Source organism: Natrix helvetica (assembly GCF_964273705.1).
Source record: "Natrix helvetica genome assembly, chromosome: 8".
NCBI lineage: Eukaryota > Metazoa > Chordata > Lepidosauria > Squamata > Natricidae > Natrix > Natrix helvetica.
The window spans coordinates 1971197-1999053 of record NC_138559.1 but is presented as its reverse complement, the minus strand read 5'-3'; the positions used below and the strand labels follow the sequence as shown (position 1 = coordinate 1999053).

Genomic DNA, 27857 nt, shown 5'->3' with positions numbered 1-27857 from the left:
TAAACCGCTTAGAGAGGGCTATAAAGCCCAGTGAAGCGGTATTTAAGTCTAAGGGGCTATTGCTATATTTACTTTCTTTCAGCTGACAACCCTCCCTCAAAATCTTTGGGCTTATGACTAGTTTTGTTGGGTCGGTTAACAGATGTTCTTCTAAAGACCCAATTCAGTTTAGCTGCTTGATTTTGGCGGATTCTCCTTGTCTTCTGCCAGTTGCATGACATTCTCAATAGAGTTGTTTTCGAAGGCTGTGAATGCATTGCTGGTCTATTGACTCGGTCATCGTTATGACTCGGTCATCAAACCCCGTTGAGAAGCTGCGGCTAAACATTGTGGGTGAAGGTGGGGTCCAGCTTAGCTGTTTCTTCAGAGTTGGATTGAGGCGGGCTTGAGTGCGTGAATGGCAGGCAACCTTGAATTACTTCTGCGTTCCCATCCCAACTTGCTGGAAACCCCTAACGTGTCTTATCTTGCAGGAGTCAGAGCTGGAAAACAAGCTTGACGGAGGAGAAACTGCATCGGATAGCGAGAATAAATCGGAAGCCGCCCCGCCCTCTTCGGCCGATGATACCCCTGAGGTCCTCAACAGAGCACTGTCGCGCCTGTCCTCAAGGTACCATTGTCAGGGCTCCAAGTAATACACCCATAAGAAACGGAACTCCCATGCAAGTAGGTTCCTCAAAGAATACATTTATTGGATGTTATCATGTTGGCACAGGCTGGTGAAAACCGACCCTGAAGGTTCCCACGGTTTTCACCCAATTAAAAGTAAAAAGTTTCTCCTCCTTCCCCAAACAGTCAGTCACATGGTCCAATCAGGGTGTGTAGGCTGCACTTCATAGACCTGTAAACATAGTTTGTGCCATCCAACCGGGTTATCAGTGATAGACTTGCTGATGGTGCGTGTACCATCTTCTCCATAATAGTAACACTCACAAACTAAACAGCTATCTGTATATGGTATTGCGTATCAACACTAACTCTCTTTTTAGCTATGTCTGGTACACTCTAGGCCCATAACCAGCGTTAAGTAAGTAAGCTCCCTGTTAGGAGAGCGAGTGTGCAGAGAAGCATAATGAGAGTGGTATGGAAGAAAACGCACAAACCAGCATACCACTGAATAGTATAAAATATAGTAGTTTACTCTGTGGAAATATAGAGGTATTCAGAGTTCAGTTTACAGTCCAAGTCATACACGGTTCAGTCAGTCAGTTATCAAATAGTCTAGCACACAAAGTAGCTAACAGTAGCAAAACACAGTACCTCACAATACACCGATCAGCATCTAACAAACAGAGAGCTAACAGTCATTCTGGCTCCCTCTTATGGCTGCTTGAGGTAACAAACCAATTCCATCTCTCTAGCATTTAAAGTAACAGATACATTTGTTACAATCATGGCTTATATACATTGCCAAGCCAAGCCTAGGGTTGCGTCCCTAGCACTGGTGACATCGCTCCTCCTCTCTCCAGCCACCTGTGGGAATGTCCTTGGTTCCCAGGAGAAAGTGTTTTGTTTTGGCTACAAAACCCAACAATCTGTACTCCCCCCCCCCATCCCTCAGGATGGCAGCCCTGAAGCCTGTCAAGATGGCTTCTGTCAGGCCAGCTTCAGAGTTGGCAACCTTGATTCCAAACCATTCTTGAGCGTTGGGGGAGGGGGAGTTACTATGAATTGGCTTTACCTGATGGACCATCCTGTGGAGGAGGAGCTGGTGCCAAAGTGGCGGTAACACAACTGCCAACAGCATCTCCCTCTTTTCTTTTATGTGACGTTGTGTCTCAGTAATTCTCCCAGCTGAGTTCTGACTCACTTCCTGCCCCTTCACCATAGGCTAAGATCAGGATGGAGAATCTTTTTACTGAATGGCTTCATTCAGGAACTGACAGAAAACCTGTCTCCTCGCTATCTCTTGTAGCCTGCCAGCGGCCAGAAGAGCTGGCAGCAGATTCAGACAAAGGGGAGATTGGGGAGGAAGATGGGCCAGTCCTGGAATCTGGGGAAGGCTCTGATGAGGGCCCTGTGTCAGAGGCAGAGAGGGGGCCAGGACCGTATGCCAGTTATCAGCTGCCTTCAGAGGCAGACATCAGTGAGACAGACAAACAACTGGAGCCTGTTCCCAGTGTGCGGATGCGCAGAGTGGTCAGACGAAGGGAACAGCTAAAGAACAGGGGTCGACTTGGGAGTAAGGCCACAGGTGGACGATGAATGGCCCCTCCCAGAAGAAAGAAAAGGGGAGCGAAAGGGGAGTGGAGTTTGCAGGAGACCAGCTCTCCAAGCCAGATAAGGTCTGTGACTGTAAATGGATGTGAAGGAGCAGAATTCACAGTCAGTTAATAAAAAGCATTTTTGTTGGGACCAGGAGTTGGCTTCAGGCTCTTGGGAAGTCTAGGTCAGAACAGGAAAGGGCAGTCTGAATCTCTTACTCATCACCTCCAGATCTCCTTCTGCCTTCTCTGGATTGGAAGCTTGGACTGCCTGTCCTTCATTTACAAAGATGTCTGTGTCCTCCTAAATATTTATGAAGGTGTAAAGATGATTTAAACACAGCTCAATTTGCATTTAAAGGCTGCTTGCTGGGTGGCTTCACTGTATCTGCTGGGCCCAGCAGCTCTGATTCTTCAGTCCTTCTTCTCTTCATCAGCATTCAGTCCGCAGCTTCTGCAGGCAGACCTCGGGGGACCCTCGTCTTCTGGCAGGAGGCGCTGGTGCTAGAATTAGCTGCCCATTGCCTCTGCTAAAAATGTAACAAGAACACAAGAAGCTGATTAAAATGAAGTTCGGCATCGATAGGCAGTTATGCAACACATTGGATTATTTGATTAAAAAATATTCTGGCTTTTGAGTTTTATTGTTTATTAGCCGGTTACCCAGCATTGCCTGGGTATTTATTTATGGAGGGGGGTGCGGGGAATGTCCGGACCAAACATAATTTCTAACATTGGATTTTCCCCCTTACCAGAGGGAGCCCCCTTGTGGAGTACTGTGAAGCTGTTACCATGGCAACTCCACTGCGCTGCACAGTAGAAGCCATTTTACGGCAGTACAGTAGAAGCCATTTTAAGGCACAACAGGCTGTATCTTAACAGAACACACACACACCCCTGGAAGGGTGTTAGGGGTGTCTTACGCACACAATATTTTTCTCCAGAGGGTAATTCATCTGTGTACCAGATTTGGTTGAAATTGCTCGAGGCGTTCCAGAGTTATGCTGGAACACAGACAGACAGATGTTAAAGAAAAAAACAGACAGATCATAGTCTTGTGCTGTTGAAATTAGGGCTCTCCGAAGTTCAACCTTGACTCATCCTCTCTTGCAGATGGAAGAACTGGTGGGTGAGGGGCATCCTGACGCTGGCTATGATTGTCTTCTTCTTCATCATCATCTACTTAGGACCCATGGTGTTGATGATGATTGTAAGTCCTTGTTGTGCCTAAAAAATTTTTTTCTCTCTCTCTCTCTGGGAGTGGGAGAGCTTTGGAGATGTTCCATTCTCCAGATGGGTGGATGGCTTGGATCGTAGGTTAGAAGATAATCCAAATTGGGTGGGGGTGAGGATGGGGTTGGAGGGAGAAGAGGTTGAACATATGTCCGAGAAAAGAACCATTTGCAACTTTCCAGAATCTACGTTCTAATCAGCCTTTTGTGGTTTATTTCAAACACATTTTTAAAGTTCTTAAGCTTGTATTTAAAATTTCTTTTGTAAGAAGAACATTTACCCGATGCTCTCCAAGTTGCCAATCCAAAGGTTTCTAAAAGCCGAAAAGCAATTAACAAGCAATTCCCGAAAGTAATTAGAAAAAGGAAATACATTAGCTTTCAAAGGCAGTTGGAGCCAGGAGGCTATTTCCTCCTCTCCCAGAATTATAAACTTGCTGCTCTCTTGTCATCCCTTCACAAAGAGCGGCTGTCTGGAGCACTTGAGGGCACTCTCCAGCCCTCTCCTTGTCCAGAGAGACATTGCTGATCTACTCGCTAGCTCTTCATTCTTCCCCAGAAATCTGGATGCTATTTTTTTATTTGTATCTTGCCTTTATTATTTTTTGCAAATAATTCAAAGGGAAAATACCTTACACTTTCCTATTTCCCCTCTGAGATGGGTTGGGCTGAGAGAGACTGATTGGCCCAAAGTCACCCGGCCAGATTTTATACCTAAGGCGGGACTAGAACTCCCAGTCTCCTGGTGATGGACCTAAAGTCAATCTTTCTTTCTGGCCTGGTGTCCTAACCACTAGACCAAACTGGTTGTTGTAGGATTAGGGTTGCAGCTCCCATCATCCCCAGTTAAGAGCAACTGTAGGTAAGAGAAACTAATTCGAGCTACGTCTCTGTAATGATTGTACTATCCCCAGGCTAAAAGGTTTGGGGCTAAATGATCCCCACCCACCTGTCTGAAGAAATTATGATTGGCATGAAAATCGAGAGTGTAAAATGTCTTGCAGGTCATGTGTGTCCAGATTAAATGCTTCCACGAGATCATCACCATTGGTTACAATGTCTACCATTCCTATGAGCTGCCCTGGTTCAGGACACTGAGTTGGTAAGTTGGGAGGCAGAGTTGTTTATTTTGTTTATTTGTCTGTATGGTCTGGAGAAACTCGCACCAAGGATGAGCCAAGAAGGTTGTCGTCCTTGGTGAAAGTTCTTTTTGGGATGACCCCCTATTTAGAAAGTGCCCCTTAATCAGGGGTGGGATTGAAAAATGTCAGCAACCAGTTCTCTGCCCGGTTGCTGGGTGGGCGTGGCCATGGTGAGTGTGGCCTACTCAGCCTCCTGCACCACGGCAGAGTTTTTGCCCTACCCAGGCTCCGGGGACTTCCTTCAAGCCTCCAGGAGGGCGAAAACAGCCTCTCCTGGGCTCCGGAGGCTGGAAACGGGCCCGTTTCTGGACTTCTGGGAGGCCCCCTTTTCACCCTTCCAGAGCCTCCGCGCAGGCCCTGCACTTACCTGGCATGGTGAAGGGGCCACATGGGAACTCCTCGGAGGGGCAGGTTGGGTGGGGCCAGTCAGTCCTTGCAACAACTGGTTCAGTGAACCAGATGCAAAATTAACATTTTGTTAATTTAACTGGTGTGAACTGGCTAAACCCCCCCTTCCCTGCTCTTAATATAGAAAATTCTTAAAGTGAGTATGGAAAGAAAATCAGAGATATATCTTTCGGGTTTAATGGAAGCCCCTCCCCCTGAGGAATTCTAACCACCCCGTGGGAAAAAGCACAAATAGGGCTCAATAAAAAAAGTATTTTTCAGGTACTTCCTGCTCTGTGTGAACTATTTCTTCTACGGCGAGACGGTGACAGATTATTTTTTCACTCTGGTCCAGAGGGAGGAGCCCTTACGCATTCTTAGCAAATATCACCGCTTCATTTCCTTTACCCTCTACTTAACAGGTAGGCCTTGGGATCTCTTGCTTGGGTTGATGTAGGTAGGCGACCAGGTGGAGCCCCAGGAAGGGTCAAGCACAATTTGGACTCTCTCTTCCAGGGGTGTCAAATTTCATTGAGGGTCACATCAGGGTTGTGTTTGACCTTGGGGGGAGCGTGGGGGCGTGGCCAGCTCAACATAATTGGTGTTGGGGGCACCCTCCCAGGTTCCGTTTTTGGCTGCGACGGCCTCCTGATCTCCGTTTCCACTGGCAGAGGCACCGTGGGCTCGTCCTTCACTGTTTCCAGGGTGGCCCCGCAGGCCAGATCTAAGCACCCTGTGGGCTGGATTCGGCCCACGGGCCTTGAGTTTGAAGCCCCTGCTCTATGCCCTGCTCCTTGTGGGTGAGCGGAGAGCAGGTGGACAGCCAGTCTCTCTTCAATTCTGTTTTCTTTCTTCTGCTGCAGGCTTTTGCATGTTCGTCTTGAGCCTGGTGAAAAAGCATTATCGTCTTCAGTTTTACATGGTAAGATTAACTAAATGGATTCTGTGCTTTTAGAGTTTAATAGCCCACCGTGGGGGTGGGGGTAGGGGGGGAAGGATGGGAGAGAGAGAGATGGAAACGGACACAAAATTGGCACTCGGACACACCAACAAAACCTCTAGAGGTTTTGCCTGAGTGGAGAAACCCACAACTCCTGGGTTTCTAGATATTGTGAAAGCTTCCTTGTATCTTTGATCTTTCGTCCGCCTCAACATTCACTCTCATAAATATCCTTTTTTTCCCCTACTTTATTTGCACTTCATATCTGGGCTCTGTACTCCATAGTACTTCAGTCCGTTCAACATGGACACCCAGTAAAGTAGGCTAACTAAAGAGTTGCTTCAGTGAAGAGTTTGAAAATCAAATCTTCCAGTTTCTTCTCATTCTTAGCAACTCTGAGATGAGACTTCAACTCATTTCATTTTAACTTGAATGCCTTAAAATTGTTAAGTGTTGAGAAAAAACTGTCCTTGAGCAGATGAAAAACATGCAAAGTAGATTAACTTTAGCAAATCACCTCCTGGTCCTGAACTTTTAATTATTTAGGTTTAGATTAATTACTCAAAAATAAATAAATGACTGCCTTTAGGGCTTCAGTCTTCCATCCATAAAGTTAGGATGCAACTGTATTGCAAAGCCGAATACAAAATTCGCAGTAACAACCATCTGGGACGATCTGGCTTCAAAAACCGAAGTAGGTGGTGTGGTTAGATGTAGAGTTTTGCAAGAGGGATGAGCAGAGGCGCTCAGAGGATGTGGGAGAAAGGTCGTGACCCAGAGTCTCCCCTTACCTATGTTATTCCATAATGAGGACCAATCTACAAGCCAGTCCAAGACATCCTTGAGTAAGGGGCATAGATAACTATGGGGTCACCACCGAGAAGGGCTGAAGAACTTTACCCCCATCCTTGCGATACTTAAATGTTGGGAAAAGGGATATGAATGAAGATCCATCCTTCAGACAATCTGGTCTCCTACCCTCTAGGACAGTGATGGCGAACCTTTTTTTTACGGCGTGCCAGAATTGTGGCCACGCTCGCTACTGCACCCTCCCGCGTGCCCACTCAATTCCCCACCCAACTGCGCATGAGCACATGACACACAGACACACACAGCGCATGCACCCCCTCCCTCATGCTCCGGAGGCTTTCCTGAAGCCTGGGGAGGGCAAAAATGGCCTCCCCCGCCTTCCTAGATGCCCTCTGGAAGCCAGAAACAGATCATTTCTGAACTTCCAGTTGGCCCTTTGGGGCCATTTTTTGTCCTCTCCAGCCTCCGGAGGCTTTCCTGAAGCCATTTCCAGCTTCTGGAGGGCCTCTGTGAGGCTGTGGGAGGCCATTTTTGCTTCAGGAGATGGTGGTTGTGAGCCTCGGGGCTCCCGGGCAGCCGATGTGCACAGGGCGCTGGGCTGGTTCCAGTTGCAAAATGTCAGAAAATTCCCCATTTTGCAAGGCGGCTCCCAAAGAGAATGAAGCAGCCGTCGGCGCTGAGGGCCCGGCTCATCTTCCTTCCTTGGCTGTTGGAAGACCGCTGCGCCCGTTTCATTCTCTTTTGGAGCCACCATGCTTGCCGCGGCGCAATACAAGTGCTGCCTGGAAGAAATCAGCAGGAGGGGGAGAAGAACACAAACTTCTGCTAGGGATGCCTTCTCCCCCCTCTCCCCCTGATCTCTCCCAGGCAGCGCTCGCCTCACACGGCAGCAAAGTCTCTGTGTGTAACGGGGGCTGACTGGGACCGATCAGCTGGGAAGCTGGCAAAGAAGCGGCTCTCGGAGGAAGGAGGCAGGGATGCTGGTTGGCATTCGCTTCCCTTACTGTTCGCCGCCACCGCCCCGCAGGACGGAGCATTACCGCCCCCTCCCTGCTGGTTGCAGCCCAGGCCCCGCCTGCCCTGCTTAGCTGAAAGTGGCGAGGGAGCAAGCCGCGATGAGCAGTAAGGGAAATGAGCGCCGGCCACTATCTCTGCCTTCTTCCTCCAAGAGCCGCGGCAGTGGGGAAGACTTCTTTGCCAGCCTCTCAGGTCATCGGTCCCATCCAGCCCCTGTTACACACACACACACACACACACACACACACACTGCTTGTTGCCGCACAAGACGAGCGCTGCTGGGGAGAAATCTGGGAGGGGGAGAAGAAAACAAACTTCTCCTAGGGATGGTCTTCTCCCCCTGATTTCTTCCCAGCAGCGCTCACCTTGCATGGCAACAAGCGGTGTGTGTGTGTGTGTGTATGTGTGTGTAATGGGGGCTGGATGGGATCTCAGAGGAAGAAGGCAGGGATAGTGGCCGGCGCTCATTTCCGTTACTGCTCATCGCGGCTTGCTCCCTCGCCACTTTCAGCTAAGCATGGCAGGCGGGGCCTGGGCTGCAACCAGCAGGGAAGGGGCGGTAATGCTCCGTCCTGCGGGGCTGCGGCGGCGAACAGTAAGGGAAGCGAATGCCAACCAGTATCCCTTCCTCCGAGAGCCGCTTCTTTGCCAGCCTCTCAGCTGATCGGTCCCAGCCAGCCCCCGTTACACACAAACACACACAAACATTTTGCTGCTGCGTGAGGCGAGCATTGCCAAGGTGTCCCGGTACCAGGGCCGAAGGGGTGGCGGTGGCGAGGACGGGTGGGTCCAAGCTCCCCCCCCCCCCCCCGCGCCGCCGCCCAAGCAGGCTTCTTGCACAGCTCCAGTCCGCTGAGGATCCGTGGGCTGGAGTGCTGCCACTTCCAGCCAGGATATATTCTGCCAGGCCCTCGGTGGCATCTTTATGCGGGTAGCTCGCCTTCCCATCAGCAGCTCCTCCACCAGCATCCCGGCTGGAAGCGGAAGCGCAACGGCCGCTGTTGGGGAAGGGAGGAAGGGGTGGTGGTCACCTGTTCTCGCCACCGCCACCCCTTTGCCCCTGGTAATGGCGACTGTTGCACTGCTGCTTCCAGCCGGGACGCTGGAGGAGCTTCTGGCAGGGAGGCGAGCTACCTGCATAAAGACGCCGCCGAGGGCCTGGCAGAATATATCCCGCTGGAAGCGGCAGCACTCCAGACCGTGGATCCTCATCAAAGCCGCAGTCTGGAGCCGTGCAAGAAGCCCACTTGGTGGGGAGGGAGGGAAGCCCTTGCCCGTCCTTGCCACCGCCGCCCCCTCGTCCCTGGCGGCTATCACAGTGCCGCTTCTGGCTGGTGTGGAAGTGGCTGCAGGGGCCGGCTGGCCGCTCCTGCCCTTCCCCTTGTGGCTGCCGTTGCTTTTCTGGGGTGCCCGAGCCGGCCAAGCCCTTTGGACTGCAGATGAGCCATGGGCTGGAGGGCGAGGGCCACGCAAGAAGCCTACTCGGGCGGGGAGGGAGGGAAACCCTGACCACAGCTCTGTTCTGCTAAGCGACAGCCGGGATCCCCTCCACGTCTTTTGGCACGCGCGGCCCTTGCTCTTCCTGCTGGTGTTTTTTGCGTGCGCATATGCGCCAGGAACCAGATCACCAAACGGCCAATGCGCATGTGTACCCTGAAAATAAGATCATTTTCCTATCGTGCGCATGCGCACCGGGCGGCTCCTCTTCTGTTTTCTGGCATGCCAATGCACGTAAAGACCAGCTGGCTGCTGCGCCAGAACCCGGAAGAGCAACTGGTGATGGCTCTGCGTGCCAGGAGAAATTGCTCTGCGTGCCCCTTCTGGCACGCGTGCCATAGGTTCGCCATCACGGCTCTAGGATAAGGGTCTCCAACCTTGGCAACTCACCCTGGAGGACTTCAGCTCCCAGAATTCCCCAGCCAGCTTTGCTAGGCCTGGAGAAGTCCTCCAGGCTTAGAGTTGCCAAGGTTGGAGACCCCCTGCTCTAGGACCTTTATGATACCCTGTAGGAGTTCTTACCCGAAAGGTAAGGTCTGAAGGTCCTTGTTGACTGCCACATCTTCTGTGTATTTGTGCTTATCATGTGTTGATGCCTCTTGGAGTGATGTGGTGGCCTAGAAGTGGAGCTCTCGCCTCACAGTCAGGAGGCTGTGAGTTGAATCCTAGGTAGAGGCACACCTGAGAATATATCTGCTGAACAAAACTCCACACTGGCGACAGGGAAGGGCATCTGGCCATTAAACACTCTGCTAGCTCCATTCAGCTGCCCAGACTCCACCCTGCAAGGGATTATGGGGTCATGAAACAATGATGATGAGGTGATTCCTCTTCTTCAGACAACCAATTGGTTGCTTTCTCCTGAAGCTTGGACGAGTCACTCCCTTAAATTGTGAAAGTGCTTAAAATAGACCTTCCACTCATGCCAGCAAGGGTGGATGGAGACCAAGTGTCCATGTGTTTTTAAAGCAGTCGCCCCTAATAGAAATGGAATTGTCCACCAGGGTTCTGAAATGTTCAGGAGCTTTTGAATCTGGTCAACCTTGATCATGTGACCATGGGGATGCTATCACAGTCGTAAGTATGAGGACCAGTTGTAAGTCACTCTTTTTAGTGCTGCTGTAACTTTGAACAGTCACTAAATGAATGGTTGTAAGTGGAAGACTACTGTATCTTTCTGGTTTTTCTCACAAATATTACAAATATATACAAATACTACAAAAATACTTTTGGTCTGGAAAAAAGAAAGACCAATGGGAGTTCAGCTGTACCCACCATCTCTCTCTCTCTCTCTCCTCCTCTCTTCCCCCTTTCTTTGTTATATATACTGTGTTTCCCCAAAAATAAGACAGGGTCTTATTTTCTTTTGACCCCCGAAATAAATGAAATTGGCCTTATTTTTGGGGAGGTCTTATTATTTTTGAGGTGCAGCAGGTCACCTCATGGCTGTTGCAATATTTTCGGGGAGGGCTTATTTTAGCGCATGCGCTCAAAAGCCCGATTGGGCTTATTATCCGGAGAGGTCTTATTTGGGGGGAAACAGGGTATGTGCAGATATATATATATATTTAAATTGATATATGGCCGTGTGTTTTCTTAGCATTTTGGCTCGTCTCCAAGAAATGTTTTCTTCTCCAAACTGGACTGCATGTTCTCTCTTTCTAGTTTGGCTGGACCCATGTGACTTTGCTAATAGTTGTTACCCAGTCGCACCTCATCATTCACAACCTGTTTGAAGGAATGATCTGGTGAGTCAGTGCAGCGGGCGGGGTGCGGCGCTCCCCCCCTCTTTGCTGGGGAGGATGGGCTTGGCAGCATCCGGGAGGAAAGACCTTGTGCATGTAGCTGCCGCATGATGGGTCCTACGGAGAGGAAGACTTCCTAGGTCTCTGGCTCAAGGGGTGGGGGAGGCGCGTTCATGGGTTGCGGGCTGGGGGGCGCTTCCAGTCTCCACAAAGCAGAAGACCCTGCTCAAGTCTCAAAACTTCTCTAGGCGACTGCGCTCTTACTAAAGATGAGGGGGATTGCCCCTTTGGGGGTCTTGGGCAGTAGCTGTTACGCATTAAGCCACACGCACGATTGCCTTGAAGCATTTTCCAGAAGCTTTTCTCTCGCTTGAGCATGGTGTGAAAGGCGCACATCAGGCCTCGGACGCAGAGTGCTTTTGAGCATTGCAATTTGTCAGTCCAGCTCTGATCATTAGGGAGGGGGGTGTCAAAGCTTAATGGGTGTTTCTTGGTTCAGTTCTGGGTGAAGGAATATCCATTTGAAACTCTTTGCAACTGTAATTTTTTTTTTTGGGGGGGGGGTGGTGTCTCTTTTCAAGCCACCTCTCGGTGCTAAGGAACCAGAAAGCCACTTGAGCAACACAGAGTGCTTCCTTCAGCTGGAAGGGGCTCAGCACAGCAGGTGCAAATGTTTGGCCAGATCTGGGCGAACCTCCACTTACGCTTTGCCAGTTCTCATTCTCGGTTAATTTGACACCCTCCGGTCTCTCACACATAACGTGTGCAAGACCACCTATCGATCCATCTGTTCTGACCTAGGCTACCTTAACAAGCATGAAGCAGAGTCTTGGTCCCGGCAAAACTTCTTTTATTTACACGACTGAATTTTTTTCATTCACAGTCAGCAAGGCTTGGCAAACAATCTTTCAGAAGAATATTTATCCACACGAACTTTATCTCGCTTGGCGAGTTGCCAGATAACTACCGTGTTTCCCCGAAAATGCATCCTGTCCTGAAACTAAAGCCTTGCCAGCTGTTCCTCTGCCTCACTGCTGTCTAGCTCCCTCTCTGTCTCCGAGGCAGAGCTTTCCCCGTCTGAGCTTGGTGCCTTCCGGCTCTTCGGGAGCCCGTTCGCAAGGGAGCAGCCGCCGGGCAACCCAAAAATAATAAGCCCTCCCCTTTAATAAGCCCAAGGCCATATTTTGTGGGTCAAAAAAATATAAGCCCCTGGCGTATTTTCGGGGAAACACGGTAACTAGTTCCAAACGCAGGTCAAGGCAACAGTTGGCACAGAGTCTCTTATAGTCACAAACAGAACTTTCCAGACTGAAGGGCCGAATTATTGTTTCCTGCAAAAGCCCCCTCCCCATTCGCTCCTCTTTTGTCTCCTCTGGGAGGGGCCGTTCACCGTCCAACTGTGGCTTTACTCCCAAGTCGACCCTGCTTTCTTAGTTGATCTTCTCTTCTGGCAGCTCTGGGAACAGGCTCCAGCTGTTCCTCTGCCTCACTGCTGTCTAGCTCCCTCTCTGTCTCCGACGCAGAGCTTTCCTCGTCTGAGCTTTCCTCAGCCCCCAGGACCGGCCCAGGTTCCTCCCCAACCTCCTCACTGCCCGACTCTGCTGCCAGCTCCGCTGCCCACTGGCAGGCCACCACACCATCCATGCATTGACTGACCTCATTGCCAGTTTCCCCCAGGGATGCAACCTTGATTCTTAAACCCAGGCCTGCTAAGAGCAACACTGCCCTCATGTCGGGTCTAGTTCAGAGCTCTCCAAACTTGGCAAAACTTGAAAACTTGTAGACTTCGTTTCTATTTGACCACCAGCGTGCAGGACCCAACAGAATAAATACTAGCTGACACCATGGAACAAATTGTGCCAGTTTCACCAAAACTTCACATCCAAGATTGCTGCGGGCATTTTTAGACTGTGAGGATGTTTGTCGTTGTTATTGTTGTTAATAGAAGTTTCTTCAGGTTGTCCTGACATTTTTCAAAAGCATCTTGCCATTTTTGTCACGGAATTCCCAGTGATTAAACCGGCCTGCTTCATCCCAAGTTCATTTTTGAAAACAGCTAATAGAAGTTGATTCACACCTCGGGGTTTTTTTTTTTAAATAAAATGATGAGAACTCCATTTACCAAAATAGACCTTGGCCTTTATTAAGAAGAGCATGATGATGATGATGTAATTTCTAAACTAAGCTTTGCGGCAGCAAGAGAATTATATCAAACTGGAACAATGAAACCAATATTAAAAACGGGGCTTTTCACAAATTAAAGGCAAAGGCTCCGTTATGGCTATTTAGGGCAGATACAAGAAATGTAGGCGTAAATTAGAGCAACTTAGGCAAGTTTCCTTTTCTTGGTGTTTTAGCACCCTGGGGGTGGAGTGATGTGGGGGTGGGTGGGTACAGTCGTGAGAGGAAAGGGGCTGGGTATTTCTGCCTGGTTTTTTAGGGTTTTGATGGGGGAAGTTAGTGGAAATATTAATGATATTGAGCCTTACTTATTTTTTTTTTAAAAAGTGAAGCATGTCCCAGCTGAGAACTGCCAAATTTCAGATCTGCTGGCTTCAAGGTTACAAAGATATTTATTTATTTATATGTATAAACTAAAATATGATTATATTTTTATAGAAGACAAATTTGCCTGTGGGGATTCTCAGTCATGGTGTCCCAAAAGTGTTTTTTTTCAAGAGACTTTCTGGTTTTTCCTTGAAGACATTTCGCTCCTCATTTGAGAAGCTTCTTCAGCTCTGACTGGATGGTGAGGAATGGAAGGATTGATACTCCTTGCAGACCGCTGGTCATTTGCATCCTTTTTAGAGGGTCCTTGAGGCCACTTGGAGGTTCATCTGTGTCCTCAGGGTCGCCTGAGTGGTGCAAATAGTTCCTGCCGTCTGCAATTTTTTTCCCTCTGGAAATCCATTCCTACTCCCACACCATTCCAAGGGTCTTCATCCCAAATTGGATAGCTAAAAGTCTCCCAAGTGCTTCAAGGACCCTCTAAAAGGATGAAAATGACTAGCTGTCTGCAAGGAGTATAAATCCTTCCATTCTCCACTGTGCAGTCAGAGCTGAAGAAGCTTCTTGGATGAGAGGCAAAAGGTCTTCAAAAGAAAAAAAACAAGAAAGTCCGCTTGCCTCCTGAAAAAGCACCTTTGGGACAACCAGGACCTGGATGACGGAAAATCTCTACAGATTTGAGCTATTCAATTTGGGATGAAGACCCTTGGAATAGTGTGGGAGGAGGAATGGATTTCCAGACAAAAAAATGCAGATTACAGGAACCAGGAGCGCCACACAGGGGACCCCCCTGAGGACACAGATAAATCTCCAAGTGCTTCAAGGACCCTGCAAACCACCAGCTGTCTTCAAGGAATATAAATCCTTCCACTCCCCACCCATCCAGTCAGATCTGAAGAAGCTTCTTGGAGGAGAAGCAAAACGTCTTCAAAAAAACCTCCAGAAAGTCCAGCTGCCTCTTGGGGAAAAAAGCACCTTTGGGACAAATAGCTTTGAGGAGTTAATAGGGAGCAGCTTCCAAGGAGAGGGGGGGGGCAAAGCTCTTTAAGGACCCTCGCTGGTTGTTTAGGGCAGATCCTCTCTCTATCCAAAACCGCCTTCCTTGGCCTGGTCCCCAGAGGGGTTGAGTGTCCCAACCAGCATCATCCAAGCGAAGGGCCCCCTTGGTTGGCAGTTCTATTATCCTGACTACAGTTGAATCAAATTCTCCCTTCTCTTTTACCCACCTCGGATGCTGTCTAGGTTTATTGTCCCGATTTCCTGTGTCATCTGCAATGACATCATGGCATACATGTTTGGATTCTTTTTCGGACGCACCCCGCTGATAAAGGTCGGTTCCTATGTTGGGGTGCTTGGAGTATCTGCAGGGGACAGCCTTGGGCTTCAGTTAAGGGCAAAGTCATCCATGAGCCACTCCAACTGATGGAACAGAATAGGAATGACAGAATAATAGTGTCAGGGTTCCAAATTGCATCCAAAATTAAATCAGAGTCCGAGGCAAAGGATTGCTCAACGTTCCCATTTATTAAGAGAGCCATGTTGGCGCATCTGGGAAAACCAAAATCTGAAAGCTTCCCAGTTTCCCCCACCCAGTTGAAAGTTCAAGATCTTGCCCCCACACCCACAAGTCCATCACATGGTCCAAATCTTCCCCTGCCATGTGGGCAGCTTCCACCCATCCAGTTCTGGTCAGGTGCAAAGACAAAGGATGACCTCGGCTTTCTAGAAAGAATGTTGTTATGACTACATATCATCTAACTCTGTACAATCCCCCCCCCTCCCATTTTCCCACCTTAGAAAATGCATATTAGAATAATAGAAAGTGTGGCAGGCCAAAGATCCAAAATGAAAGATGGCTGCAGGCCTGACAAACAGAGTTTGAAGGGCCCTTTGAGGTCTTCTAGTCCAACAGGAGTCCCTATACCATTTCAGACAAATGGTGGTTCAGTCTTTTCTTTAAAACCTCCATTATTGGAACACACACAACTTCTGGAGGGGAGGCATTCCACTGGTTAGTTGTTCTCATTGTTAGGAAATTCCTCCTTAGTTCCAGGTTGCTTCTCTCCTTGATTAGTTTCCATCCATTGCTTCTTATCCTGCCTTCAGGTGCTTTGGAGAATAGCTTGACCCCCTCTTCTCTCTGACATCCCTTCAAATATTGGAAGGCTGCTATCATGACACTCGTAGTTGTCCTCTTCTGTTTTAGTTTTGGAAATCCTGCATGTTTTGGTCTTCAGCTTCCTGCTTTCTTTTTCTCTCTTTTTCTCTTTATTGATTCATTCCTTTTTTTTTAACCTGCAGTTGTCCCCCAAGAAAACCTGGGAAGGCTTCATTGGAGGATTCTTTGCCACTGTCGTGTTTGGCCTTTTAGTAAGTGTTTGTTTTACTTTAATAAGAACCACACAATTGAGAGGAGAAACTAGGAAGAATGTGGACACTTTTATAATAGGCATAGGATGCAGAATCCGCCAGGAAATTCACACAGAAAGGCTTATACAGACTGGAAAAGATATCAGCAAACAACACATGTTTTTGGAGTGAAGATAATTTGAACGCTAAGGGGAACTACAAGAACTGTAAATGTTCCTTCATGCGAACAGCGAGGAGGGATAAAATAGGTTTCTTACTCTCCATTGTTCCAAGATTTAAGTCTCAGGCAGACCAATTCCAATGTCAATGTTTGAAACAGCCTCCCAAAATTAAGAGTTTAACAATAAGGATGACCCAGGTGTGTGATGGGCTTCCATTCACAGGATGGAAAGTCACTGTAATACTCTCTCACTTATGTGGATGAAAGATTGGATTGAGTTAAAAAAATAAAAGAACACTGATTTTAGAAGCCCATGACTTGCAGTTAGGATGGCACCCGTTTATATGGGACAGCAAAAATAAAACCCACTGTTATTTTCAGAAACATTTAATTAGGGATACTTTGCTACAAGTATGGCAAAAAAACTAAAGAAAAACACTATATTAAAATTCCGAATTGGCTATCAATGATGGAAACGTTAATCTACCCAAATGTATTAGACATAGATAAAATAAAAAGATATAAAGATTTACTAAATGATCAGGGGGAATTAAAACAAGATTAGAACTAAAAGAACGGGGCATAGACATTGATTGGTGGTCTTATATGCAGATACAAGCTAGGTATATAAAGAATAGTACGGATTCCAAACAGAACCGCAAGATCTAGATAAAATTTTTCAAGGTACAGAGGATAAATTGATCAAGAAATTATACAACTACTTATTGAATTACAGAATGGGGGAGGAAGTAGTTAAAGAAACTATGATAACTTGGGCCAAAAATTTTAGCTACAGTATTGATTTGGAGAAATGGGAAAACATTTGGAATGAAAATTATAAATGACAATGGCAGTAGCCTACAAAGAAAATATGTATAAAATGTTCTATTGATGGCATCTCCCACCAGCGAGACTGGCTAAAATGTACCCAAACTTATCACCGGACTGTTGGAAATGTAGGCAAAATCAAGGAACATATTACCACAAGTGGTGGTCATGCCCAAAGGCTAAACAATATTGGAATAAAATAAGAAAATGGCTTGAAGAAATTACTAAACAGAGAATTAATGCCAAGAAAATTCCATGGAAGTTTCCAGCTGATGCAAATAGGCCTCAGTTAACGATGTTCGGTGACTATTCAGTTACGACAGCACTGAATGAGTAGGATTTAAAACTGGCCATTGAAGTCTCACCAATCCCAGCAGCCTACAGTCATGTGATCACCATTTCCAACCTTCCCATACTCAGGACTTGCGATTTTCCGCTGGCTTCCCCATTGATGCTGGTTGTTGGAAGCTGTGAGGAGGCCCTCACTTAATGACTTGCGATCCTCATGGTGACTGTTGGAATTGCTGCTAGGCTGAGTTATGTGGCCACGTGACAGCATGCTTTATGACCACGTGAAGTTTAGCGACAGAAATCCTGTCCCACAAACGGTACTGATGGAGAAAAGGCCGGGAGAGAAAAACAGACAAGTTGAGAATTGGAAAATATGGTATTAAGAATGTGTGATAGGTGGGAATCGGATATATATATTTGTGGGATTAGTAATTATATAAAAGAAAGAATCAAAAGACAGGTAATCTGACTAACTACACATACCTATGTAACGGATATAAAATGTACTTGTTGTAAGATCTAATCGCTATATGGAAACGTTTATGGCAGAAATGTCACGTTATGTCCAATTTTTTAATGTTTTATCTAATAAAAAACTTTTTTAAAAAAGAAAGAAATCCTGTCCCATAGACCATAGTTCAGGGGTGTCCAAACTTGGCAACTTTAAGACTTGTGGACTTCAACTCCCAGAATTCCCCAGCCAGCTCTGCTGGCTGGGGAATTCTGGGAGTTGAAGTCCACAAGTCTTAAAGTTGCCAAGTTTGGATACCCCTGCCATAATTAATAGAGAACTACCTGTACTTAAGCCTTAGAAAAATGGTTAGTTTTATCCCTTCTGGTTTTCATATATACTAGTTTGATCTATTTTTAAGGCACCATGGTGGAAATTAACTCTTTGATTCTTCTATTTTTCTATCCATCCCCACCAAGCTATCATATCTGATGTCCGGATACAGATGTTTCATATGTCCAGTCGAATTCAACAATGACACCAACAGCTTCACCGTGGACTGTGAGCCTTCGGAGCTTTTCCAGCTGCAAGAATATAACATCCCTCTGGTGCTTCAGTCTGTGATTGGTTGGGTAGGCCTTTCGATTCAGCTACTCAATTTGCCCTCACAATGTCGCCAAATGGCTCAAATATGTGTTCCTTTTCACAAGCTGAAAGGTGGGGGGATTATGACCGTCGTATTTCTGGGAAGGAGGAATAAGGTCCATTTTGGTCCCTAAAACTCTCCAGCCCCTAAAAAAAATATTTGGATCAATATTTCTCTTTTTAGGAGAGACAAAATGGGAAGATAAGATGTTAAAGCCTTTTGCAATACTGAATATTTCTTAATATAAGCTGTATTTTAATATATTAAGAATGTATATAAACCTAAATGTAAACTAGGAATATATTTATATAACTATATTTAGCAAATATTTAATATGCTAATATATTCCTAATATATTTCTTAACTGCTTATCTCCCTTTCGAAACTTCAAATCCGCAACATTTGGATGAAAAAAATTGCTTCTCCCCCCTCCCCCTTGCCCCTCCCTTTTACCTGGTCTCATGCCCTTCACCCCCAAGCAGGCAGAAGAAGGAATTGCGGCTATAGTTCAAGGGTTGCTCACCACGGTTGAGTTGCCAAAAGTGAAATTAGCTTGTGGTGATGCCAAAAACAAGATTCGGTCCATCCGTGTCTCACTGTTGACCTCCAAGGTTGGGTCAGGACGGTGTAGGGAGCCAAATCTCTATGGTTTGGAACCCAACTTTAGAGCATCCGCCAAAACTGAACTAAAGGATGAATGCAAACAGAGGCTCTTAAGAGCATCCCCCAGAACCTAGGGTTGTTTTCCTTATTTCCCTCTCCTTCCTGCAGAAGACGGTCCGGATGTACCCCTTCCAGATCCACAGCATTGCCCTCTCTACGTTTGCATCCCTGATTGGACCTTTTGGGGGCTTCTTCGCCAGCGGTTTCAAAAGAGCGTTCAAAATCAAGGTAGGCCACACCTGAGCACCAGCATCAGCTGACCAGGGCCCATGAATCTTTTAGAAAAAAGTCTAATCCAAGGTTTGGCAGCCTTAAACACTCAAAGAGCCACAAAGGTCCTAACCGGAAGCCCCCCCCGTTCAATTCTGGAGCCGACCGGAAGTCCAGTTCCCCCCCACCATAGAGTCTCCCCCAAGCACGGAGAGCTGGCTGGAGAATTCTGGGAGTTGAAGTCCACAAGTCATCAAGTTGCCAAGTTTGAGACCTCTGATTTAAGTGGAGAGATTGCAGAGGAAGGGATTACAAGAGAGTAAGTTATGTTGGCTGGGGAATTCTGGGAGTTGAAGTCCACAAGTCTTCGAGTTGCCAAGTTTGAAGACCACTGATTTAAACCCTGTTCCAAATTAGATGTCACAGGCAAAGAGGGGATTCTCTGTCCTTAATATTTAAGTCTTCCCGTATCCTTTGCTTAAGTTCTACCAGGGTTTTTCTTGGCCTAAAGCAAGCAGGGCTGGAAAACCGTCTCAAATCTTGGTCCAATGGTTTTTTTTCAGAGTCAAATATTGGTGTCTATCGGTAGGAATGGGATATTCCCCAAATGATTGCTTTTGCCCAGAATCTTAGCCAACAGCTGTCCACCTCTAATCTTCTGATGCTTTATTTTGCATTCTTGCCTCGAGGATGGACTGGATGTCCTCAAGGACACCCTTCCCATTCTAGCTTTTGGTGACATAAGTTCAAAAGCTATTCTCATTTGGGTCCCCCCCCCCAGCTCTCTCATGGATTAAATGTGGGAATTCATGGAAGCTCAATCAAAAGGAGCGGTGTGGTGGCCTAGAGGTGGCACCTAGCTACCTGCGGGATCGCATCTCTCCACACACATCCCTGCGGCCAATCCGCTCTCACAGAGAGGGGCTTCTCCTAGTGCCGTCCACTAGGCAATGCCAACGGGCGGCGCCAAGGAGTAGGGCCTTCTCTGTGATGGGCCCAACCCTCTGGAATGACCTCCCCCCCGACATTAGAACCACCACCGACTTCCGCTCCTTCCGACAAAAATTGAAGACACACCTGTTCCGATTGGCTGGCCTGGCATAATCATAACTGCTACCTCCTGGCAAACATATTTTTAATCTGGTATTTTAGGGGAATTGTTTTTTAAATTTAATTTTATGGGATATTTGTTGGGGTTTTAAATTATTTACTCAGCTGTACAGTTCTTTATACCTTTTTATCCTCCTTCGTATCTATTTATCTATTTAATAATTTTAATTGTTTATATGTTGTATTTCTGATATGGACTGTACACCGCCCCGAGTCCCTTTCGGGAGAGGGGGCGGTCTATAAGCGCTCAGTAAATAAATAAATAAATAAACTCTCGCTTCACAATTAGGAGGCTGTGAGTTTGATCCTAGGTAGAGGCAGATATTTCTCTTTCTCGCCATGATGAGAATATATCTGCCGAACAAATCTTCACATTGGTGACAGGAAAGGCATCCGGCCAGTAAACACTCAGCTCCATTTAGTTGCCCAGATTCCACCCCGCAAGGGATTATGGGATTGTTAAAAGAGGATGATGACTAGTATGGATGTGGGTCACACCCCTCAAATATTTTGGGGTCAACTATGAGCAGCTATAAAAGCCCCCAGTCCGATTGGTGCGGTGGCTATGATGAGAATATACTTGCTGAACAAAACTCCGCACTGGCAACAGGGAAGGGCATCCGGCCAGTAAAACACTCTGCTAGTTCCATTCAGTTGCTCAGACTCTACACTGCAAGGGATTCTGGGGGTCCTTAAAAGAAGAAGAAGATGATGATGATGATGATGATGATGAAGGCTTAATAAAACGTTTTCTTTTTTTATTGGCAGGATTTTGCCAACACCATTCCTGGGCATGGTGGCATCATGGATCGATTCGACTGCCAGTATTTGATGGCCACTTTTGTCAATGTGTATATTGCCAGCTTTATCAGGTAGTGTGTGTGTGTGTGTGTGTGTGTGAGCTGCACAAGGCTGTTTTTGGAAGGAAGCCAGGGGAGTGAGCTCAAAGGTGCTTTTTCAAGAAGCAACTTCCTTGGTTTTTTCTTTGAAGACGTCTCGCTTCTCATCCTAGAAGCTTCTTCAGCTCTGACTGGAGGGTGGAGGACGGAAAGATTTATATTGCTTGTAGACAGCTGGTCCTTTGCATCCCTTTTGTCAAAATTAAACATGGCTCTCTCAACCGAGGGGGAGGGATACAAAATCATCAGAGCCACACTAGCACAGTGGTTAGCGTGCTAGTACTGCGGGCTCCTTCTCTTGACTGCCAGCTGCCTGTATTTTGTCAGTTCGAATCTCACCAGGTTCAAGGTTGACTCAGCCTTCCATCCTTCCGAGGTCGGTAAAATCAGGACCCAGATTGTTTTGGGGCAAGAGGCTGACTCCGTAAACTGCTTAGAGAGGGCTGTAAAGGACTGTAAAGCGGTATATAAGTCTAAGTGCTATTGCTATCTATCTCCAGTCTACAACACAGTCCTTTTAGCAGTTCCAAGAATATTCCACACCCATTTGCACCACTGAGGTCACCTTGAGGTCACAGCTGAACCTCCGAGTGGCCTCAATGACCCTCTGAAAGGATGCAAACAACCACCTATTTGCAAGGAGTATAAATCCTTCCGTTTTCCTGTAGAGTCGAGGGAGGGGTTACACGTGGAATATAGTCACAGCCTGATTGGTTCATAGACTGAGGGAATTTTCTTAAATGTTCCATCATTCCCTATTGGCTGCCAGTTTTCTCTCAGTCTTTTGGTCCAAGCACTGCTTTGGTTCCTAGGTAGGAAATATTATATTGCTCAAATATTCATCAAAAATTTATTAAATATTGGATTTGATTGATTGACTACTCCAAATTCTAAATTAATCCCCAGGGACCGTAGTTTCTGTTCCGTGCGAAGTAGGAGAGCCTACCTGGCGTTTCCCTCCTATCTCGCGAGGTGAGGAGCCTCATCCGGTCCCCGGACCCGCAGGGGTGACGGGCTCCACTCAGGAGCCGTGCGGGAGCAAAGAGGAGGTTTTAAACCGGCGGGAAAGTGTGCCGGGAGGAGAAAAACAAGCCGCGCCTTTAAAAAGGCAAAGCGTGGCTTCACAACGCTGGCAAAGCGTCGGAACTTCCCTTTCGAGCTGTGGACTTTAAAGATCTCTGCCATGGCTTGCTGCAGCGTTCCTAGCCAGATTGGAGCCTAGGACTTCGCCGGAGAGCTACTAACAGTCAGCGCGAGCTGCAGATTAAAAGGGCAAGCCGCGGATCGGAGTAACTGTTCGGCAGCGCGTTCGGACCCTCGGTCGCCATTTTGACTGGCCACGTGGAGGCAGCCATTTTAGAATGCCGCGTGGCCTACACCTGGGACCTGCATCACGGCCACTAATCGAGGACGGCAGGTCACTAACTGACGCCTCCTCGCCTCAGTTCCCAAGGGCCCAGGCACCGGCTGGAACCACTAGTAGCCATCTCCACTCCAGGGCATGTGAGTAGTTGCAATGGCAGCAACCGGATCTGAGCACCCACAGGCCTCCTCTGAGACTCTAAGTGAGAATAGGGAAGGGGATGATGGCAGGCTCAGACCCAGGACCGTGGCCTCCAAGCCTTCTGCCGCCCAACGACCCTCCAGAGCCGCAATTAGAGATGAACAGAGGCGACAATGAGTCCTGGAGAAGATAATTGCTAGAGCTGAGAGACGGGCCCAGAACTCTAGACCCGATCCTAATAACAGATCTAGGTCTCCCATCAGGCCCGCCTCTATCCAATCTGGCTCTCCACCCAGGGGTTTTAGCCCTCCTTCCCCTTCAGTTTCCCCTGCTAGGCCTTGTAGGCAATTGAGACAGGAGGTTTCCCCTTCTCCTCCGGCCTCCCTGGCGGTTACCGAGGGTGATGGGGGGATCCCTTGGAAGGTTCCTCTAGAAATTACCGTCCTTCTTCTGGATTGGCTCCCCAGGGAGCCCCTGCTCCAGGCCCATCACAGGAAGACTTGGAGGATTTGTACCTCCTTCCTGAAAGCATAAGGAGGCTCATTTCTACAGCAATTACAAGGGGTATTGCCACAGGTCTGTCCCAGAGGGAAAAGGCCTCCTAAAGTAATAAGACCTTGTCTGCTCCTTTTAGACAGGACCACACCAGGCCTCCTTCCCCTTCCATGGTCAGTGAGGGTTCCATCCTGGGTGAGGAGGCGCAGCAGGACATGGGGTTTTCAGAAGTTGAGGAGTCAGTTCCTCCTGATCCCCCAGCCTTTCCAGGACTTTTACACAAGTCCAGGAAGACCACTAAGATAGGACGGTCCCCCAGCCTAGGGACCCAAATATGGCAATGTTTTCTAATGCCACTACGAACAAGGAGGTGCCTGCTCCTCCGTTGTTTCTAGAGGTGGTCAAAAAACCAGTGGGCCCGACCGTCCACTTTTCCCAATCTGGGGAGCAGCGATCGCCGTTTCTACAACATGGAGCAGGCCTTTGCTCAAGCCCTTCAACTGGCAGCGATAGACGCACCCTCATCTCTTCTTCCTCCGTAGTGTCAGGGGATGCAGCTGACAAAATGAAGCCAGAGGACAAGCGGGCAGAGCTTACTTTCCGTAAGAACTTTAATGCTTCCGCCTGGACGATTAAATCTGCTGCCGCGGCTTCCTACTTTAACCACACAGCCGTTATGTGGCTCCACAAACTACAGGACTGCATTCTAAAGACGAGCGGCTGTTACCGGACATCACCAAAATTATAGCGGCCACTCAGTTCTCTGCCGATGCCACCCTGGACTCCATTAAATTTGCTTCCAGGGCGATTTCTATCTCAGTGACCTCTAGGCGTTTACTTTGGTTACGCAGCTGGCAGATGGACAACGAGGGCTAAATGGAATCTGGTGGCTGCCCCGTATGCAGGAACCAGCCTCTTTGGGGAGGCACTAGATCCAATCCTTATAGAAAACAAGGATAAGAAAAAGGTTCTTCCCTCAAATGCCAAGAAGCCAGATTCTCATCCAAGGGCATACCGTAGGCCCTCTTACAGGGCGCCAGAACCAGAACAACAGCATAGGTGCCATCCTTACACCTCTGATAGGCAGTACCAATGCCCCTTTTACTAGGACAGGAGTAGTACCAGGGCCAGTCCAGGCGTCCCTTTCGGGGGGGGGGGGGCTGCCCCTTCCGCAAAGGGAAATGACTCCAATCCGGATCTTTCCATAGGCGGCTGGCATTATTCGCGGATCAGTGGGATCGGATAACCTCCGATGCCTGGGTCAGATCCATGGTCAGGAACGGTCTCCGGCTAGAGTTCCTCTCCCCTCCCCCGACGTTCTTCCAGACTTCCCTCTGTCCCGGGACCCGGAAAGATGCTGCCTGATGGACTTTGCCATAAATCATCTGCTGGACATACAGGCGGTAGAACCAGTCCCACGGGCAGAGTGCGGGTTGGGTCTCTATTCCAACCTGTTCGTGGTCCCGAAGAGCTTGGGGGGCTGGAGGGCAATTCTGGATCTCAAGCCCCTGAACCGATTCATTGTTTACAGGCGATTCAAAATATCGTCCCTCAGGTCCATTCTCCAAGGGATCCGTCAGGGGGATTACCTGGCCTCCGTGGACCTCACGGAGGCTTACCTTCACATCCCAATTCTGCCGGCCCATCGCAGATACCTACAGTTCTGCCATGGGGATCACCATTACAAGTACCGAGCTCTGCCCTTCGGCCTAGCCTCAGCCCCTCACATGTTCATGAAGGTCCTGGCAGCATTGGCGGCTCACCTGAGATCCACCCCGGTGAGACTCCACTGCTATCTCGACGACGTGTTAGTTCAGGCACTTCTCGATTTTCAACTCTCCATCCAGACCCTCCAATCCCTGGGATTCTCCGTCAACTTCCCCAAAAGTCACCTTTCCCCCTTCACGTGCATTCTCCATCTGGGGGCGGTGATAGACTTGGTAGCGGGGATGATCCACCTTTCCCCAGAATGCCTGGTCAGCCTGCAAGAGCTGGCAACCCGGGTACGCAAAAGTTGGTCAGTTTCCATCCTGTCCTTGTCCAAACTCCTCGGCAAAATGGTGTTATGCATAGGGATCGTGCCCTGGACCCGTCTCCATGCCCGTCCTCCCCAATGGGCCCTCATCCCATACCAGCGGAAGAGGATGAGCAACTCCCTACGATCCATCCTTCTGTCAGCGGAAGTTCAGCTGTCCATCTGTTGGTGGGTTTCTCCGGCCCTGAGGCGGGGTTGCATGTTCTTGGAGCCGGAACGGATGCCCATAACTACGGTCGTGAGTTTGCTCGGTTGGGGGCGCTTGATGGGCTCCAAGCTGGTGCAGGGTCGTTGGATAGTCTCAGACCTGCGCCACAACATAAACTGGCTAAAACTGAAGGCGGCCCGCCTGGCCCTCCAACACTTGAAAGACTCGATCGTAGGGCGTCACGTACTTCTCCTGACAGACAATGTTGCCACAAAAGCCCACATAAATCATCAAGGGGGGTACCCATTCTCGGAGCCTCTGGCTAGCGGTGCTAAAACTCAGACATTGGGCGGAGAGACACTTAATATTTGTGACCTCGGAGCACATCTCGGGCAAAGCCAACCATCAGGCCAACTGGCTGAGTCGCGCGACAGTCGACAACAGCGAGTGGCAGCTCCAACCCGAGTTATTCCAGAAGATCTGCTTCCGGTTCGGCATCCCACTGGTGGACTTGTTCGCTACACCGTGGAGGGCACGGACGCTCTCAGGAGCAGGATGGCCTCCAGGCCTATTATACGCCTTCCCCCCTCCCCCACTCATCCCGGGGACCCTGAGGAAGGTAGTAGCACAGAGGGCACACACCATCATGCTGGCCCCGTATTGGCCCAGGCGGACTTGGTTTGCGGACCTTGTCCAACTATCTGTCTCTCCCCTGTGGAGAATTCCCCAGGAGGAAATCTCCTTGTGCCAGGGGTCCTGATCCACCTGGAGCCCCAGTGGCTCCACTTGACCGCCTGGCACTTGAGCGGCGCCTCCTGAGGAAGGCTAACCTCTCCTCCCAGGTCATAGCAACCATAGAGGCTTCCAGGCGACTGTTGACCACCAGAATTTATAATTCCATGTGGTCAGCGTTCGTCAGGTGGTGTGAACCCCTCAGTATCCGGCCAATCGTGGCTTCAGTGGGCCAGATACTCTACTTACTGCATGCCAGGGGAAAAATTTCACCCTGAGCTAACGAGGTCTAGAATTGACGGCTTTTCCAAACAGCATATCTTCAAAAAAGCAAAAGTAAGATCCAATAACAAGTTCTAATTAAAACAAACTTTTAATATGAAAATAAGAAAATAAACAAATTATCTAATTGTTACATTTTGGCAAGAGCAAATTATTGTTCACCTTCTTGGCAGATGAACAGAAGATTAAAAAAAAAAGTGTCTGGAATGTGTGATGTATATGAAATGTGTTAAGAAGCATGCACAGTAAATCATTGCTGATAAGGGCCTATGACCTGCGCAGTAATTATTCAGTTCAGCTAGCAAACAATTAACGCAGTGACACTGCAGAAGGGACTGGATGGGGGACTCTTGCATAACACCTTACGCCGCCAGGTGGCTTTGTCCTCAGTCGTCGGGGGGGATGGCCATACTCCCCTTTCCCAACTTCCTCTGGTAAAGCGGTTTCTGAAGGGAGCGGCGAATATCAGACCTCCCCCAGTACATAGATTCCCCACATGGGATCTCCCTCTCGTCCTCAGAGCTTTGACGGGGGGCCCCTTTGAAACATTGCGGACAGTGCACCTTAGGTTGCTATCATTGAAGGTGGCATTCCTGGTCGCCATTACGTCGGCCAGGCGCATCTCCGAATTGGGAGCCCTATCCTCCAAAGACGATCTCTGCCAATTCCACCAGGATAGGGTGGTCCTTTGCCTGGACCCTACTTTTCTTCCAAAGGTTAATTCCCCATTTCGCAGGGCGCAAGACATCATTTTGCCTAACTTTTGTCCGTCGCCTTCTCACGACAGGGAGCGTCTCTGGCACCGTCTTGACGTACGCCGCGCCCTGCGCATCTATCTTAGGCACACGTCAGAGGTGCGCAGATCTGAGGCCCTCTTCATTTCCATTCAGCCCGGCTCCTTGGGAGCCAGGGTGTCTTCGGCCCCAATTGGCAGGTGGTTGAGGCAGGCTATTGTCACCGCCTATGAGGCAGCTGATCAGACACCTCCCTCGGGGATCACGGCCCACTCCACTACGGCGGCGTAGGCCACCAGGGCCCCATTGGAAGACATTTGTCAGGCGGCCACTTGGTCGTCTCCGACCCCATTCATCCGGCACTATCGACTGGATGTGTTCGCATCTGCAGAGGCGTCCTTTGGACTCAGGGTTCTACAGCAGGTCGAGACCGCCCCTCCCCCTGGGTCTTAAGCTCCCTCCCTGGGACTGAGCTTGGGTATGCCCCACGAGTAGCCCCTCCCTCGACTCTACAGGAAAAAGAGCGTTGGTCCTTACCTGAATGTGTCTTTTCCGTAGAGGAGAGGGAGGGGTTACAACCCGCCCTAGTTAGCTATAGAGTTAGCCAGGGGGAGGCCCGGGAGGTCCTGTGGTCTGTTGTGTTTTGCAGGTGTCGTCCTTTGACCTCGAGGAAACTGGGAGCCAATAGGGAATGGTGGAACATTTAAGAAAATCCCCTCAGTCTATGGACCAATCAGGCTGTGACTATATCCCACGTGTAACCCCTCCCTCTCCTCTACAGAAAAGACACTTTCAGGTAAGGACCGACGTTCTTTCC

General features: G+C 48.7%; 2 protein-coding genes across 2 annotated transcripts in view; both read left to right on the top strand.

The window, feature by feature from the left end:
* Nucleotides 1-27857, top strand: part of LOC309396157 (surfactant protein C-like) — a 353221-nt gene that overhangs the window by 211637 nt on the left and 113727 nt on the right. The gene's annotated exons all lie outside the window — the stretch shown is intronic.
* The window catches only part of CDS2 (CDP-diacylglycerol synthase 2), a 46885-nt gene that overhangs the window by 15280 nt on the left and 3748 nt on the right, over nucleotides 1-27857 (top strand). The window contains exons 2-12 of the mRNA XM_081961019.1: nucleotides 474-610; nucleotides 3318-3414; nucleotides 4441-4538; nucleotides 5248-5387; nucleotides 5829-5887; nucleotides 10895-10977; nucleotides 14725-14812; nucleotides 15784-15852; nucleotides 18062-18214; nucleotides 19000-19119; nucleotides 20980-21083. Coding sequence (XP_081817145.1) covers nucleotides 474-610; nucleotides 3318-3414; nucleotides 4441-4538; nucleotides 5248-5387; nucleotides 5829-5887; nucleotides 10895-10977; nucleotides 14725-14812; nucleotides 15784-15852; nucleotides 18062-18214; nucleotides 19000-19119; nucleotides 20980-21083 — 1148 coding nt within the window. The remainder of the gene's footprint in view (nucleotides 1-473; nucleotides 611-3317; nucleotides 3415-4440; nucleotides 4539-5247; nucleotides 5388-5828; nucleotides 5888-10894; nucleotides 10978-14724; nucleotides 14813-15783; nucleotides 15853-18061; nucleotides 18215-18999; nucleotides 19120-20979; nucleotides 21084-27857) is intronic.